Source organism: Zea mays, chromosome 9 (assembly GCF_902167145.1).
Source record: "Zea mays cultivar B73 chromosome 9, Zm-B73-REFERENCE-NAM-5.0, whole genome shotgun sequence".
NCBI classification, from domain to species: Eukaryota; Viridiplantae; Streptophyta; class Magnoliopsida; order Poales; family Poaceae; genus Zea; species Zea mays.
In genome coordinates, this window is record NC_050104.1 from 103,479,996 (window position 1) to 103,498,160 (window position 18,165).

General features: G+C 43.3%; 1 protein-coding gene across 1 annotated transcript; it reads left to right on the forward strand.

Moving 5' to 3' along the window:
* Nucleotides 1–7,989: 7,989 nt before the first annotated feature.
* LOC103640123 (endoplasmin homolog) lies at nt 7,990–9,553 on the forward strand. Its single transcript, XM_020544669.2, has 6 exons — nt 7,990–8,027; nt 8,707–8,751; nt 8,844–8,997; nt 9,078–9,158; nt 9,245–9,356; nt 9,418–9,553. The coding sequence occupies exons 1-6, from the start codon at nt 7,990–7,992 to the stop codon at nt 9,450–9,452; spliced, it is 465 nt and encodes a 154-aa protein (XP_020400258.1). The 3' UTR covers nt 9,453–9,553.
* Nucleotides 9,554–18,165: the final 8,612 nt, after the last annotated feature.

Genomic DNA, 18,165 nt, shown 5'->3' on the forward strand with positions numbered 1-18,165 from the left:
GCGTTATGGTGGGCTTCAGACGCCGAGGCCCATCATTAACCCTAAAGCCCAGTCTAATTTCGGATCTAATCCGAATTAGGCTTCCTTCCCCTTAAGTGTGTGAACCTATAGGTTCACGTACAAATAGACATAGCCCGAGTACTCTTACTTGGTCCAATAATTGACAGTGGCCTCTAGCAAGACATGTCAACTCCTATGTGTACGTAAAGATCATATCAGACGAACCATTGCGATATTACGTACATGTTGTTCCCTTTGTCTCACGATATTTGGTCTGGCTCTAAGCTGACCTCTCTTTCTCGATACTGTGAATTGGAATCCTTTCAATGGTTAACTCTTAACCCTAGCACGGCCATGCATTTCTTGATCCAATCACTCGAGGGGCCCAGAGATATCTCTCTCACAAAGAGAGGGACAAATTCCATCTTGACTGACCATGCCTCAAAGCATGCTTCCTGACAAACCCAAAACTACCTTTATAACTACCCAGTTACGGGATAGCGTTTGATAGTCCCTAAGTAAGTCAATTCACATCTTGAGAACATGCGACAATATCAGGTCTAAGGATACAGTATTCATGTTGCAAGAAGAGAACTATATTACAATATCTAACGTTGGGTCGGTCCAGCCTCATGTCATACATGCGCCCACATTATTAGTTTAACATCTCCATGTTCATGACTTGTGAAATGTAGTCATCAACTAATACATATGCTAGTCATCGACTCTAACTAGGGACATCATTTAGAATAACCATATAAGTAAAGAATCTCACAAACAATTCACATAATTGCTAATCAATACAAGGTGCCTTCCATGGATATTCAATTAAGCAATATATATATCATGGATACAAAGAAATATGCTCATCTCTATGATTATCTCTAGGGCATATTTCTAACACACTTGACCTCCACTCCCCCACCAGTGTAACCTCATTCCATGCTCTTGCTACCACCACCACCTCCGCCGTTTGGCATCTTCACCTCGGGAACCCTGGACCTGACGTGATGTCCCAGCTTTCCAGCCGCTCAGACATCTCCTATACCTGAGGCTCCTCTGAGCGCCTATGTCATGCTTGTCAGCTCGGCCATCACACTCGTCTTCCTTTTTCCACTTCCATGTCCCGGGCTGCTCAGGACTTTGATCTTGTCCACTGTGATCTCTGGACTTCCCATGTCCTCAGCCTCTCTGGTTACAAATACTACCTTGTCATTCTAGACGACTTCTCCCACTTCCTATGGACTTTTCCACTTCGGCTGAAGTCTGACACATTTACCACCCTCACCCACTTCTTCGCTTGGGTCTCCACCTAGTTTTGCCGCCCGGTCAGTGCCCTCCAGTGTGATAATGGCTGCGAGTTCGACAACAACGCATCTCGTGCCTTCTTCCTCACCCATGGCGTCCAGTTGCGTCTCTCGTGCCCCTACACCTCTCCCTAGAACGGTCGAGCCGAACGCATCATTCGCACCACCACCACCAACATGATCTGCTGCCTTCTCTTCCAAGCGTCTCTCCCTGCCAGCTACTGGGCAGAGGCCCTTCACATGGCCACACATCTCCTCAATTGCATCCCTTCGAAGGCGGTGAGCCACCCCACTCCCCATTTTGCCTTACATGGCACAACCCCCTCCTATGATCACCTTCGCATGTTCGGCTGTGCCTACTATCCCAACACTTCCGCCACCACTCTCCATAAACTATATCCTCGCTCTAATCGATGCCTCTTCCTCGGCTACTCCCCGGACCACAAGGGGTATCGCTGTCTTGACCTCGTCACCCACTGCATACTCATTTCTTGTCATGTTGCTTTTGACGGAGATATGTTTCCCCTTACTGGCTCCTCCCCACCCATTGATCTCGACTCCCTCCTTGAATCCAATCTGGTTCCCCCTCCACCCCAGGCGCCCCGCCTTGCGCCATTGCTCACGCCACGCGTGGCTCCAACACCTCTGTGCGCGCCTCTTCCTGTGCCTCGCATGGCCTCATTGACCCCACCTGTGCCACGTGCGGCCCCGTTGACGCTACCGAGCGCGCCTCTTTCCATGCCACGCGCGGCCCCGTCGACTCCACCCATGCCACGTGCAGTCCCGTTGACTCCTCACGAGCCACGTGCGGCCCCGTCGACGAGCGCAACTCGCTTCGCCAATGTTGCCTTCGTCTACCACCGTCGTGGGAGCGCCCCTCCCTCGGCGCCCACGGACCCGAGCCCCTCGACAAGCGTGGCCCGATTCACCAAACTCGCCGTCGTCTATCACCGCCGCGAGTTGGCCACACACGTGGCCCCCGACGTCCCGGTGGCCCGTTATGGGCCGTCAGTATACCACCTGGTCGCCATTCACCGCGACCTCAGGCACATTGACTCGATGGTGACTCGTCGTGCCGTTGGGGTCCTTCGGCCTGTCGACCGGCTTATTCTGGCCGCCAATACGACCACTACTCCACCGGATGCCTCCCCGGTCCCCTCCTCCATACGCACCGCCCTGTCTGACCCACACTGGCGTCGGGCTATGGAGGATAAGTATGTGGCTATGCTGACCAACCACACCTGGGACCTGCTATCGAGTCCTCCTAGCACCAATGTGGTCACCGGCAAGTGGCTCTTTCGCCACAAGCTGACTTCGGATGGCTCCCTCAACCGCTACAAGGCCCATTGGGTCCTTCGGGGCTTCATCCAGCGCCCCAGAGTGGACTATGATGAGACCTTCAGCCCCATCATCAAGTTCACCACCGTCCACGCCATCCTCTCCCTCGCCCTCTCTCGAAACTGGGCGATCCATCAGCTCGACATCAAGAACGCCTTCCTCCATGGCACTCTAACGGAGACTGTTTACATCAGCCAGCCTACCGGCTTTGTCGGCGCTGCTCACCCGGATCTGGTCTATCGGCTGAACTGCTCCCTCTACGGTCTCAAGCAGATGCCGCGGGCCTGGTACAGCCGCTTCGCCTCCTACTTAGCCTCCATCGGCTTCATCGAGGACAAGTGGGATACGTCACTCTTCATCTACCGACGGGGCGAGGACACCGTCTACCTCCACCTCTACATCAACGATATTGTGCTCACGTCATCCACCACTGATCTCCTACAATGCACGATCATCGCCCTCTAGCGAGAGTTTGCGATGAAGGACCTGGGGCCCCTCCACCACTTCCTCGGCATTACTGCCAAATGCTGGCCCCAGGGTCTCTTCCTGCACCAGTGCTAGTATGCCATCGACATACTGGAGCGGGCTGGCATGTCCGACTGCAAGCCCTGCTCCACGTTTGTCGATACTAAAGCGAAGTTTTCTGAGGACGATGGGCCCTCGGTCGCCGACGCGACGTCTTACTAGAGCTTGACCGACGCGCTTTAGTACGTCACTTTCTCCTGACCCGACAACGCCTACGCCATTCAATAGGTGTGCCTTCATATGCACACCCTACGGGAGCCCCATCTCACCGCTCTCAAGCGTATCCTATGCTACCTCCACGGCTCCCTCAACTACGGTCTGCTCCTCTGACCATCCCCAACGTTGGAGCTCGTGGTCTACGCCAACTGAAAGGGAAATGAACCTAATCATTTCCTACAACCAGTTTTGGTGGTTGACGATCAACACAAACCACATGGACTAACTAGTTTGTCTAGATGTTAATTATATCAGGTGCATAAGGTTCAACACAAACCAAAGAAGAAATTCAGTTGGGGACTCAAATCAATTTGGAGCAAAAGGACCAGATAGTGTGCTGCAGTGGCGCACCGGACAGTGTCCGGTGCACCAAGTCCTCGCGCAAACAAACCAGCCACTCTCGGGAATTTCATGGGCACCATCCGCTATAATTCACCGGACTGTCCGGTGTGCACCGGACTGTCCGATGAGCCAGCGGAGCAACCGCTCCCTGCGTGTCAATGATCGACTGCAAATATGAACAGTGATGAACAGTGTCGTGCCACTACTAGAGATATGCTTATTTAAGTCGCATATTTTAAGACATATATCAATGCATTTTATAGAAGCGTCTTTTATCATATGGTCATGAGTAAGGTAAGACGGTTGGTTGGAGATCCGTCTTTAATAAAGAAGTGTTTTAAGACAGTTACATCGTAAGAAATGTCTTATATTGATTTAAGACAGATTGTTATTGAAAACCGTCTCAAATAAATATATCTTTTGAGTCATTAAGATTGCAAGAATTGTCTTAGATTTTGGTTAGTATATTAGACACTTTTATATATGAAACCATCTCAAATAAAGATATTATTAGAGTCGTATAGACTATAAGAACTGTCTTAGATGTTAGTGAGTATACTAGATACATCTAAATATGAAACCGTATCCGTATGATATTTCTGATATGGCGTATTGTGAAAAAAGGTAGTAAATAGTGAATTCGACTTAGTTTGATGATATATATGATATAAAATGTAAAACTTATCTCTGCAACTTGATGTTGATGGTAAAATGAATCCACATGTGACTCGATCATTAATGTGTCACACAACATACCTAAGTCATCATTTTGTTCTAATTCCTATCATTTATGTAGCAAGGGGTTTAGAAAGGTATATACATCCTATGTTGAATATATCAGTGCTTTAACATTTACATTGTCAAACTCTAAAAATCCAGTCACTTCAAAGATTCGGAATAAAAAATGCAGCATCTAAATAATTCCTTCTTTCTTCTAATATCTTTTTATGAAAAGGCCATCGGCTTTGCCCTCAAGAGGCTATGCCAGGGACGAGTTTCTCGCTCGAGAAACACCGGTTACCGGTAGAATTTCGTGTTTCCGCTACTGACCAGAAAACGAAAATAGATTTGGTTTTCAGTGTATTTCGATTTAAAATTTAAAAATATAAGAGTTAAATTTTGGTCAATAAAACAATATCAAAAAATGTAAAACGAAAATGTAATCCCGGGCTAGCCATTTTTTGTGCTAACATGTCGCCACTCGCCTGCCAACGCTCCTCAGCCACCCCGTGCGACGATGTTGCAAAAAAAAACCCTAGCTGATATTATGAAAATACAAAACGCTCCTTCGCATCTCAAACCCTAGGCTTCTCAGATTTCCTCACCCCTCATCTCTCCTCCCGTGTCGTCGCCTCGCATCGTCCTCTTCCTCCGCGTGCCGCCGCTACCGCGGTCCCCTGCCTGCTCACCTCCACGGCCACATGTAAGCCCCCATGTTGCTCTCGGTTCTCACTCCTCTCTATTTCCTGTGTTGTCACCCCGCCCCATGGTCTTCTTCCTCGCGCCAGCACCGGCCCTATGCCCCCCTCCTTGCTCACCTCCATGGCCTCGCGGAAGTGGACCTTGCCGCGAGTGGTTCTCAGTTCTCACCTCCTCCTCTCTCCTTTCAGGATATGCGCTGCCACCGCCGGTGTCGCCGGCGCCGGTCGTCCATGCAACCCTGACGAGGGAGCTGCACAAGGTGAACGGAACTAACCCTGTAATTCTTCAAACTTTGGCCAACCTTGCCTCCCATCTTTGTTGATATCAACCAACTGCTTATAATCCAAACGACAATCAATCACATAGTGTCCTGAACCGATCTTGGACAGATGGATAACTGAAGCATGAAACTTGCAATGACAATGAGGCTAGCCTGACAGATGACTGCACACATGCAAAAAAACGAACCAATTCCAATAGGGACATAGGGGCTCGTTCCTTATCACCCATCTGAACATCAATCTGAGCATGAGACAATTCTTTGTTTGTTTTAAAAAAAAGATATTCAGTTTATTTGTTTGTTCGTGCAAGAGAGACAGACAAATAGAAGGGGCATAGGTTCAGTTCATTTGTTCAGCTCAGTTCAGTTTATTTGTTTTTTTAAAAAGATATCTAGTTCATTTCAGTTCATGTCGTCAAGTCAATTCATTTGTTCAGAAAGATATCCAATTCTTTGTTTTTAGCTTTGTTTCATTATCCACATCAGCCTACTTTTGCAGCGATGATGAGTCAAACAGTTGCCCGCCATTGTATCATTTTTTAAAAAACAATTGATTACTAAAATTTGCTATTTGCTTGTTGCTAAGATATTTTTTTGTAGATTGTCCCCCACCAGCATTGCAGGTCTATGGTTGCAAGACAACAGAAACACCTGCATTGCAGGTCTAAGAACCGTAGTGTTACTTGTCATACCCCCTGGCGTCGCGCCTCTAGTGTTACTTGTAAGAACTCTAGCATTAGTTGATGGTGGGTATGCTTGTCATGATTTGTTAGTTGTCAAACCGTGTCTTGTGATATTGCTATGATTTCCTGTCATTTGAGTAGTGTAGTCTTAAGCAACTACCTTTCACGCGACATTGAAAGCTATTAGTATATTATAATCTTGATGTATTTATTATTACATGCAAGTTAGGTTTTGTACAAATCAAGCATATTTGTCATTAAGCTAAAATCATGTATGTATATATGCATTTGTGTGATTTGGATGAACAATGTCGTGTGTCATGTATATTATACAATACTATATAAGAACCTGGACACAGGTGCACAGAATGCATGGTTATGATCCCTGTCTAACCGAATAGCAAGAGTGACAGGATGGGATTGAAGGCCAGAGGGAAATTATCTCTAGGGTTTGAAGTGACATGAAAGGGATTCACTCATTCCCCAAGTGGAACAAATCAGCTTGGGGAATAGATCCCAAGCTACCGAACAAAGCCTTATGGGGAATGTTTTAGATGCATCCACAGAGGGTAGTCTAAGTGACATGAAGTCAAAAACTCTGAAGGTATGCCTTCAGAGGCTTGGTAATATTTTGGTTTTGATATCTGCACTCTATCGCAAACACTACTACTGAATTTTGTGATGTTGCAATTTCATCTTTTTATTTTGATTTTTAGGGTCATGCAAAAAAACCAAACTCAAAAGTCTACTAAAGGCCATAAATTGAGCAATGTTGCTGCTTCAAGAAAAAAATTATCAGCTTATTCCCATCTAACCTTTGATGGGATTTGGTTTAGCATTAAGGAATTCACAAAATCAAAATAGCAGGTACTTGTCACGATTTCTCCTGTGTTTCTTTGAGGTATTCACTTTTCTATTTGAAGAACATCACTAATCGAGTTTATTTTTCTTAGTTTCAAGTGCCAGATGATGCAAGGCTTTCAGCCAGAAGTGTAGCTGTTCTCTGAACTCTTTGCCATAAGGTTAATTTCATTCTGCCTTGCATGCTACCTGTTTAGCATGATCGTTAGTTTATTCGCTAACAAAAAACTTTGCCGAATGGATGACTTCCTTCTGAGAAGACTGAACTGAATAATTATGTCAAAGTTGTTTTAGTAGTTTGGCCTAATCAGTATTGATCTATGGTGTCTAGTCTACAGGTTGTACTATATGGTTGATTGTTCTGATTTCGGGCTTGGTTAGTCTAATGCTCGTTGAGTGATAAATGCCGCTGCGTAATCATCTTTTGAGTGGAATAGTTCACCATATTCACAACAAGTGGTGTATCCTTATACAATTTTTTTGAGCCACTCTGCTGCTGTGATCAAATACTGCAATAAGCTGATTTCTAGAGAGGTGGACTGAAACATTAGCAATGGCGCTTGCTTCTGCCAAGGATGGACAATAACCTGTTTTTCCAGAGATGACAACTTAATAGCAAGTTAGCAACCTAGATAAACCATTTTAAGAGTTTGTTTGAAACAAACAGTTAGGGAACAAAATCAGTACCTCAAATAAACCATCCGTAGAAAGGTGGGGGTTTTGCGCAGCCTGAATTTTTTATAGGTGCTACATGTGCTTCTTGATACTAAAGCAGTGCAGCTGATTGTGAAGGGATACTCCTATAAATTCAGGTTGAATATTTCTTGCATGTAACCTAAAACTTCTATGCTATGATCTTTCACCCGCATATTGTCAACGAAGAGCAAAGGTGCGATTTTGGTTGGCCTAAAATCATACTAGAAAAGTGTGCTGCTTTGGTCTACAAGACTGAAACTATATTATTGTTGTATGGATGTGCTTCTTACTGCAAAATTATAGTGATAGGTGTGCTGACATGGTGCAGCAAAAACTTGAAGAGGTTGACCAAGACAAGTACAGGATAATACCAAGTTTATCCTATGGGCCAATGGGGATCAGGAGTAGACAAAAGTGTTGCAAACCTGTATGTTGTCTACCCACCTCTGCTCTTCATTTTCTTTGCTTCAGTTTGGCCCAACAGTTTAAGGCCCACATGAAATTTGATAAATGTAATCCTCACATTTGAACCATAGTAGTGCAGTACCACAAGAATAGTTTCATTCGTTATCTGCAAAGTTGTCCCTTATAGTTGTCAATGAACTATCATGTGAAGATAGAATAAGAACTTTGCGATTCTCATATTTGCAATTGCTTGTTTATTTATGAGACTGAATAAGAGCGTTACTACAAAATATTTGTCATATCTTGGCAATTTTCTTTCTTATGTAATCATGGCCTAGATGTTTAGATTACTGTTTAGCAGTTTTTCTATGAATTATTCTGAGTTCGTAGATAATAGACATGGGTGTCTTTTGATATTGATTTTCAGGTCAAAGGTCAGTTTTGTGGAAAACATATAGTATGTTGGTATCTTCAATAGCACAAGATCATATACCATATGTCGACATCAATACTGACTATTTCCTTTGTTATTTTCAATAGGAGGGGAGAGTGTCGAATGCGTCTTCAGATACTATTTCTAGGTCCGTTACATCTGCTTGACCTAAATGCAAATTTTGCTCAAATGTTTCAGTGCTGTCCCTCATGGCCTGTCCACCGACTCTGAGGTTGCCCAGAGGTGCGCATAGCCTTCTGCCAATCAGTGCTGGTTGTTACTGTCTTGTCATATTATCGATACTTTTATGAACAATATGATTTTGTTGCGTGCAGGGAAGCCGAGTCTATCTCTAGGAAGACTCTCAGGAGCTCAATCGAGAAGTTTGAGTTCCAAGCTGAGGTTTCCAGACTCATGGACATCATCATCAACTCACTCTACAGCAACAAGGATATCTTCCTGAGGGAGCTCATATCTAATGCCTCTGATGTATGTATTACATACTGACCCCTGTGTTTGTTCTGCATTGTGGATGCTCGAAATTAACTGGGTGTTCTGCATGTCTGTAGGCGTTGGATAAGATTAGGTTCCTTTCCCTTACTGATAAGGAAGTTCTGGGTGAAGGGGACACTGCAAAGCTTGAGATTCAGGTAGATTTCAATGTTGATAGCTGTTTTTTTCTGTTGGGCAACGCTTTAGAATCAGACCTCAAGGCATCTGGTCTATGCTTATGCAGATTAAGTTGGACAAAGAGAAGAAAATCCTATCCATTCGGGATAGGGGTATTGGTATGACCAAGGAAGATCTTATTAAGAACCTTGGAACGATTGCTAAATCTGGCACTTCAGGTACTGCCTTTTCATCTTTCCAGCTGATTACTGCACTCATAATATTTGTTTATGAGTGCAGGAACAGAAGCTGCTCGAGTCTCTTGTCGAAGCTGATACGGTGAGTTCTCTGTGATGATTGGTCTCAGTATTGTACTGGGTTTCAGTGTGTCTGCTCAGAGTCTTAGCCCGTTGAATCCATAGTTTGTCTGTTTTCCACCAGGGATTGACTGTATAGGATGTTCTCTAACCAATGGCCAGGCCAATGGTCGTTGTGGTTTGAAACCTTTGTTTGATATATAGTCTGAACTCTGAATTGATGCAGAGAAGGCAGGAAAGAGCTAAAAAGATGGAAGAAAAGAAAGTGTATCTGCAACTGTACGAAGCAATGGAGGCGCTGGTCCACATCTGCCGGGAAAACATAGAATAGAATTCAAATTTGGTGGTCGCAAAAGTGTGAAGACTTTAATTCATATAAAGTTAGGCTTAACATTAGTGCAAACAGTTGTATTTTAGTTTAGATTTAGAGTACACTTATGTATGCGTTGTTTGACAATGTTTATTTATGATATATTGAATGGTACTTATATATATATTATATTAATTATAATGTTGTTAAATATATGTGTATGTATATTTCTCTTTCAAATTATTATAACATGATATCTAAAAAAATGATTATAAATTGAAGAATGTACCGCCGTGTAAGTCATTTCGTTTAAATCTTAATAAGACGGTTACCAAAATGTCTAATATCAGTCTCCTAAATAAGACGGTTTCTAAAACGTCCATTATTAGTCACCTAAATAAGATGGTTTTTATATTGTAATCGTCTATTATTGTAGGATATTCAAGACGGTTTGATAAATACTTTATGACTTTTAATGTTTGTATTCTCTACGATTCTTTAGAAGCAGTGTCTTAAAAAAACCTAATTAAAGACAGTTTATCGGACGAAATGACTTAAACAAATACCTTTTTAGACGGTTTATCGGACAAAATGACTTAAACAAATACCTTTTTCAGACGGTTATAAATTAAAAACTGTCTTATATAATATCTTTTAAGACGGTTTATAACCATCTTAAATGTGGGACATCTTTTGCGACTCCATCAAAATTGGACACTTCATAAGCATCTTAATAACTGAAAATTAACCGTCTCATATAGCATGATCTGTAGTAGTGTGCAGAAGTCAGAGCAGCGAAGTTAGAGGTCATCGGACTGTTCGGTGCTGCTTGAAGACTGAAGATGCCAAAGGTCAACTGCTCCAAACCCTAACGGATAGCTGACGTGGCGCGCACCAGACAATGAACAATGTAGTGTTCGGTGCACCATCGGACTGTCCGGTGCGCCCATCGACAGCAAAAACAGCCAACGGCTAGGAAGTGGTTGGGGACTATAAATACCCCCCAACCATCTCATTCAAAGAAATCCAAGTTTTCTGAGATCCTCATTCAATACAAGAGCAATAGCATTCACTCCAAGACACAATTCGAAAGATCAAATCCTCTCCAAGTCCCAAAATCAACTCAACCACTTAGTGACTTGAGAGAGAGTTTTTATGTTCATTTGTGCTCTTGTTTCTAGGATTGCCTTCTCTCCTTCCCATTCTTATTCTTAAGTGCTTTGTAAAGCTAACAAGAGACACCTAAGTGTGTGGTTATCCTTGCGGGGTCTTAGTGACACGTGTGATTAAGGAGAAGGCTCACTCGGTCTAAGTGACAGTTTGAGAGAGAGGAAAAGGGTTGAAGTAGACCCGGCCTTTGTGGCCTCCTCAACGGGGACTAGGTTCTTTGGAACTGAACATCGGTAAAACAAATCACCGTGTCCACTTGTGTTGATTTCCATTTGATTTGTTTGCCCTATTTCATCTCTCTAAAGTTTCCTTGCCAACATTGGTATGAGTTTGCTCCCAAACGCCACCCGCATCATTTGAGCAACTCGTGACAAGAGAAACAATCTTCCGCCTCAGATTTAATTCTAGCGCTAACCCCGGTCTTAGTGTGTGTTTAAGTTTATAAATTTCAGGTTTCGCCTATTCAACCCCCCTCTAGGTGACTTTCAATTGGTATCATAGTCAATGCTTCATTAAGAGTCTAACAAACTCGAAGTGATGTCTGGAGATCACGCCAAGAGGGAGATCGTTTCTGGAGACAAGCCCACGGGCTCGGGGAAGACTCCATCAAGGGAGTCCGGCAACAAGTACAAGGAGGAATCCTCTTCCTCCATCAAGTCACATCGGAGGGGTGACAAGAAGAAGAAGAAGATGAAGAAGGTGGTCTACTACGAGACCGACTCTTCAACGCCCTCCACATCTGGCACCGAGTCGTCCACTACTTCTAAGCGCCATGAGCGCAAGAAGTATAGTAAGATGCCCCTATGCTATCCCCGTATTTCCAAACGCGCTCCTCTACTTTCCGTTCCCTTAGGCAAACCACCATATTTTGATGGTGAAGATTATTGTATGTGGAATGATAAAATGAGGCATCATTGTTGGAACTTGCTCTCAGTTGCAAGGGGATTCAACAAGGGTGAACAATGACGTTAACAGGGTTCTCGCGCGTGTGGGCAATAGCTCTGTTAATCTGGCCTCTCACGGGCACTGTGCGGGGGTATTTATAGGTATCTGAGCGCCCAGCGCCTTGTGTTAAGGATGCATGTGCCCTCAGCCACCTAGGTTATCCCCAGAATATTCCCATAAAGCAGGGTTACAGACTGTAATTACAGGAATGCCTTTACAAATTAGGCCCGTAACACGCGGCGACCACGCAGGGCCCGTTACAATGGGCCGGATCACACGTGGGCCTCTGAGCTGGACGAGGCCGTACGGTGGGATGACGACGCGTCGCAGGCCTTCGTCTGGTGCCGAATAAAGCGAAGGGTGTCCCTGCCCGTTTTGTCTTCGTCGGACCAGCGACTGCGGTGAAGGCCTCGAGCGAAGGGTGGCGTCTTTGCCTTCGCCCCAACATTTGCCCTCCGAGGGACCAGTTCGACAAAGTCACCTGGTGCCGAAGACGTCGCTAGATGGCGGAGACGCTGCCCTCGCTCGAAGTGGTTCCGCGGGGGTTGTTGATATGACCGTTGATTGACACCGTACTGTTGGATTGCGGGTTTCCCGAAGCACCGCGCCCTGTTGGATTGCGGGTTTCCCGAAGAGCCGTGCCCTGTCTATAAAAGGGGGCAGGGGTCGGCGCTTTTTGAACTTCACTTTCCGCACTCCGTGAAAACCCTAGCCGCTTTTTCCACCGTCTTGCTGCTCGTCTGCCCGCCGTGCTCTTGTTCGCCGGAGATCTGGCTCGAGTGAAGCAGACCACCCACCGCCGCCGAGGGTACGTTGCGATGCCGACCTCCTCTTCTTCTGCTGCCGCTACGCCGCCGGCCGACGCCTCGCCGCCGGCCGACGCCTCGTCTGAGGAGACGCTGAGTAGTTTGGTGGCGGAGGAGTTGCGCGCCAGCGATTCTGTGGATTTTGGCGTGTCGCGGATGTCGTCGGTCCGCGTGCAAGATATGCAGCGGCTGGGTTATTTTGGCGGCGGAGTTGCTCGTGTCCCGGGGACGGAGGAAGTCCCCGAGCCGGAGGGTGAGTTGGTTGTGTTCGAGGCGTTCTTCGCCGCCGGTCTCCGCCTGCCTGCGCACCGATTTGTTGGTGAAGTCCTGCGCAGGTTTAATGTTCAGATACATCAGCTGACACCGAATGCCGTGGTGGCTCTGTCGAAGTATGTCTGGGCGACGACTTCGTATGGCGGACAGCCATCAGTCGAAGTCTTTGCGAAGTACTATTGCCTGCACTGGCAGAAGAGGATGATTGGTGTAACACCCCGGGGTCCACAAACACCCCAGAATGCTACTAAACTACACATCTAACATTCATATATAAAATTTCGACAACATCTCCTTTGAAAATTGCATAAACGGGGAAGCAACAAAGTATAAATAGATATCATGATAAGAAAACATAAAAGACATTAATAATCTGCTAGCAATGGGAAGACAACCATAACAACATGAACTGAATTAATCAGTGCACACGACTAGTTAAAAACAAACATCCTTTGACAAGAAGTTTCTAATTAAATCATGACTATGTCTGGGCAGCATTATTATGAGAGTGAAGGTGGATGTGCTGCTACTTCCCACTCCCCTTGATGAGCAACAAGCACCTGCATTGAGTAATGCAAGAGTGAGATGAAACATCTCAGCAAGCTAATTGTTCTGACGAGATATTTAAACCACAAATTGAATTAATCAACATTTTAAAAGAATCACAATCAAGATCAGAAATACTTGTAGATATAGAACTCAGTAGTCCCAATATAACCAATATCATCTCATTTCCTCGAACAACCACAATAGGTTGTATAACACTTCCCTGCATCAACAATACCTGCAAATATCACTTCAATGTATGCATAGGAATGCAATGTGTAGGTGCTCTATCTTCATACCTCTGAGGGTATAAAACCACATCATCTGCAAATATCACTTCAATGTATGCATATGAATGCAATGCATATGTCCTCTGCCTTCATACCTCTAAGGGTATGAAGCCGCATCGTACCCCTCCTCGGGCAACGTACGATGCTAAGTTGTACCGGTACGGTCGGACCATAGGTCACGACAAAACTTCAGATGCAAATGAGTCATGCAATGTATATGGCATGCTGCATTTATCAATAAACTTCACTTCCTTCAGATACAATACAAACCTCAAATAATACTTTATTTACCTTCAGATACAATACCAACCTCAAATAATACTTCATTTACCTTCAGGGGTGTGAATTAATCTCATGAATCATACTCGAATCATAATCATCATCAATATATGATTGAGCATCAGTATAATGCAAGCAAGTAAAGCATCACCATAGTGTCCAATTATGAAAGAATCCAATACTTCTGAATATTATAGTGTAGGCAATAGAAATAATAGGTCAGAACGGAAGCAACCACCGCTACATTCACTTGCCTTCATCGAAGAAGAAGAAATGTACTAGACATGATCTGGAGTGTAGCCACCTGCTAGCGGGCATAAAACTTAGTACAAATATTTCACAAACATTTGCCATGAATGAACAAAACACTCCTACACTTGAAACCAAGACCCAGTGGAAAGACTCCCACCCTGAACCACATGCCATACAACAGCAACGCTGTTTGTTAATTTTGTATCTTTAAAATTAAAATAGCGGTGATATCAAACAAATACTCTAGGAGTATCTACACAAAATACTCTACAACTTCAGTATTCAAAAGATAGTTAAATTTTGTCATCTACAAGTTCTAAAACATCTGACAAGATAACTGACTGAATCTGTTTTAGACAGCAGTATGGTTAACTTTAAAATTCGATATCTCCCAAACTACTGAACCAAAAATTATGAAATTCTGCTGGAAGTAAGAACTTTTATCCCTCTACAAAAGTCTTCATAGTTGGAAGAGCCAATTCGGCCATTTACTAGATGAAACCCACCAGTGAACAGACCCACTCATTTTTGTCAGGTAAACAGGAACAGCCACAGTAAAACAAACATAACTAGAGTTTCACAAACCATATGAATGCACTCTTTAACAATCTGGAAAGCTTATGAAATTATCTACAACTTCTTTTACCAACTCACAGTTTAATTCTGTTGATAAAATTGCCTAACTCTTAAGAGAACAGATTCTGCATAGAATTATGAGACTGGAAAACTGATATAATCAAACTGCCATAACTTTCTGTTCTGATGTCCGATTGAGGTGCTCTTCGCGGCCACGAAAAGATCTACAAATTATCTACGACTCATATATAGACTTTTTTATTTTTTTTAGGCCACTAAGACCACGGAAAACTGGCATGAACAGAAACTGTCGAATCTGCCATTCTGCAGAAAACTAAATTCGAGATCAAAACCTAACCCCACATCAAATCCAACCTCTAATCCTTTAATTCCCATGATCCACAACCTCCAAAAGCATATAATTACAGGGAGGAACAAGGATCTCATCCATACCTAGGGTTTCCCCAAGAAATTCTGCAAGAAGAGATGGGGAAGAACATCTCCTTGATCCTCTCTTCCTCTTCAATTCAACGTGCTCCTCCTCTTCTCGATCCTTGCTGCGTAGGGGGAGATCTTGGGGGAGGAAGCAATGGAGGATGGCTGCCATAGGGGGAGGGGGCGGCCAGCCAAGGGGGAGAAAGGGGGTGGTGGCCAAGAGGGGGGGGTGAAGGGAAAAAAAGGGGTGGCCACCTAGGGTTTTTGTGGGAGAAAGAAACGACGCCTCAGATGACTTCTATCTTTGCATCCAATGGCCCACAACCCTTTACCTCATCCACGCACCAAAGATTAACTTTTGGTCAACATTTTTTTGGGATATTACACTCTACCCCCCTTAAAAAGAATTCGACCTCGAATTCGGCCACTCCAAGCAAAACACCCAAGGTACCCCATATAGCACCACCATTCAAAACATGGGTCCATTATTGGTCTTAATTAACACAAGAACTTCTACCTTGGACTAATTGGCTAAGTAAACTACACGACCTAACATCCAGCATGAAACAACATGCAATGAAGCTCAAAGCAAGTCATAGTTGCAATCAACACTACAATTTCACACCATCAAATTTGGATGCAACTATACATCAACATCAATGTCTTAAGACAACACTCTTTTATGAAGGGGTAATATGCACCAAGCACAACCCTTACCAACTTCAACAATTAATTTTAATTAAATGGTGAAACATCTACACCCGACGAATGTATAAGAAGATCAAACACCTCACCTTAAAGCACCATGAAACAAGTAGTTCTATTGAAACAAAACTCCTAATCTTCCTAATCCTTATTCTTGCCATCATGAAAAGATAATAATGTAATCTAACATTCTTTGCGCCCCACAAAAGGGAGAAAATCCACAGAACTAATGGAGCAATAAAGCCAACAAGAAGCCAATAATATTCTGTGCGGCACATTTCATCGAAGAAATGCCAAAAGCTCCACAAAGAGCACTAACACCACAACAACACAATACTTGGTTAACCAATGTCACTATACTTCATCCAACAACTCAACTAAGAAAAATATCCGAACTAGTAAGGTTAACCTACACATAATATAAGTCTTCATCTACTGTAGTTCATAAACTTACATTTCATTCTATCATACGATGCACTCAAAGTACCAGACATACAAGGTCAATAATAACCCCGTAATCCTTCACACATTTGACAAACATCTCAAGCTAATGTAAAAACCACATCATTTACGAATAGGTGACTAACCACACACAACAAACTCTAGGCTAGGCACTGGCTTCATTCAAACCAATAGATAGGTGGTCCAACAATGGCTCCACAAGCATGCATCAGAGAGAGAACCATCTGATCCTCCATATATTAATACATAATCAATGGATCCAGAAAATCAAAGGTTTATTCTACAACTAGCATGACTAACATGCAACCACTTTAAACCACATCTAGGCTTTGTGGCTACTAAAACACACAATAGAAGAGAGACATGTAAGCCATTCTAGCTAGGTAAAGACTTCCCCCAAAATTCATATAAAAGTACCAACATTCATTTCTTTTAGAACTGGTTTCTCGACATAAACAATCATTCTTTGCAAAGATAGTTGGAACTATCCACCAACCGCTCAACAACTTAAATTCAAATTGATGGTTACCTTGTAACCCAAAACACGCAATTCACACTCCTCTTAGAAACATCCTCAATCAAGCATATATAACAATATTATTGTAATAAAACTCAACCATGAAAAACATGGTGTAAACAACATAAACATACATGTCTATCACAAGCATAATAACAACTTCAATCTCTCAAAAGACCAGCGATATCAATCACATTAATAAAACAATATGAAGATTTAGAGATAAATTATATTAGGCATTAAGTCATAAACGACTTACCACATCACCGTAAAGGAATAGGAGGGGTGAAATTATTGTCATCTGCACTCCAAAGACATTAATATATATCAAAGATATTTGAACCCATACCCTTCCTATATGTGCAAGTGTGTCAAATTTATCTTCAAATTGCCAAGAATCTAAAGCCTATGCTTTGATACCAACTGTAACACCCCGGGGTCCACAAACACCCCAGAATGCTACTAAACTACACATCTAACATTCATATATAAAATTTCGACAGCATCTCCTTTGAAAATTGCATAAACGGGGAAGCAACAAAGTATAAATAGATATCATGATAAGAAAACATAAAAGACATTAATAATCTGCTAGCAATGGGAAGACAACCATAACAACATGAACTGAATTAATCAGTGCGCACGACTAGTTAAAAACAAACATCCTTTGACAAGAAGTTTCTAATTAAATCATGACTGTGTCTGGGCAGCATTATTATGAGAGTGAAGGTGGATGTGCTGCTACTTCCCACTCCCCTTGATGAGCAACAAGCACCTGCATTGAGTAATGCAAGAGTGAGATGAAACATCTCAGCAAGCTAATTGTTCTGACGAGATATTTAAACCACAAATTGAATTAATCAACATTTTAAAAGAATCACAATCAAGATCAGAAATACTTGTAGATATAGAACTCAGTAGTCCCAATATAACCAATATCATCTCATTTCCTCGAACAACCACAATAGGTTGTATAACACTTCCCTGCATCAACAATACCTGCAAATATCACTTCAATGTATGCATAGGAATGCAATGTGTAGGTCCTCTATCTTCATACCTCTGAGGGTATAAAACCACATCATCTGCAAATATCACTTCAATGTATGCATATGAATGCAATGCATATGTCCTCTGCCTTCATACCTCTAAGGGTATGAAGCCG

What these genes read in the sequence shown, in the direction of transcription:
- LOC103640123 (XM_020544669.2), top strand. Translation starts at nt 7,990, where the DNA reads ATGGTGCAGCAAAAACTTGAAGAGGTTGACCAAGACAA. An exon ending in GACTCTGAGGTTGCCCAGAG is followed by an intron (nt 8,752 to 8,843) that starts GTGCGCATAGCC and finishes TGTTGCGTGCAG; the next exon opens with GGAAGCCGAGTCTATCTCTA. An exon ending in CTGCAAAGCTTGAGATTCAG is followed by an intron (nt 9,159 to 9,244) that starts GTAGATTTCAAT and finishes ATGCTTATGCAG; the next exon opens with ATTAAGTTGGACAAAGAGAA.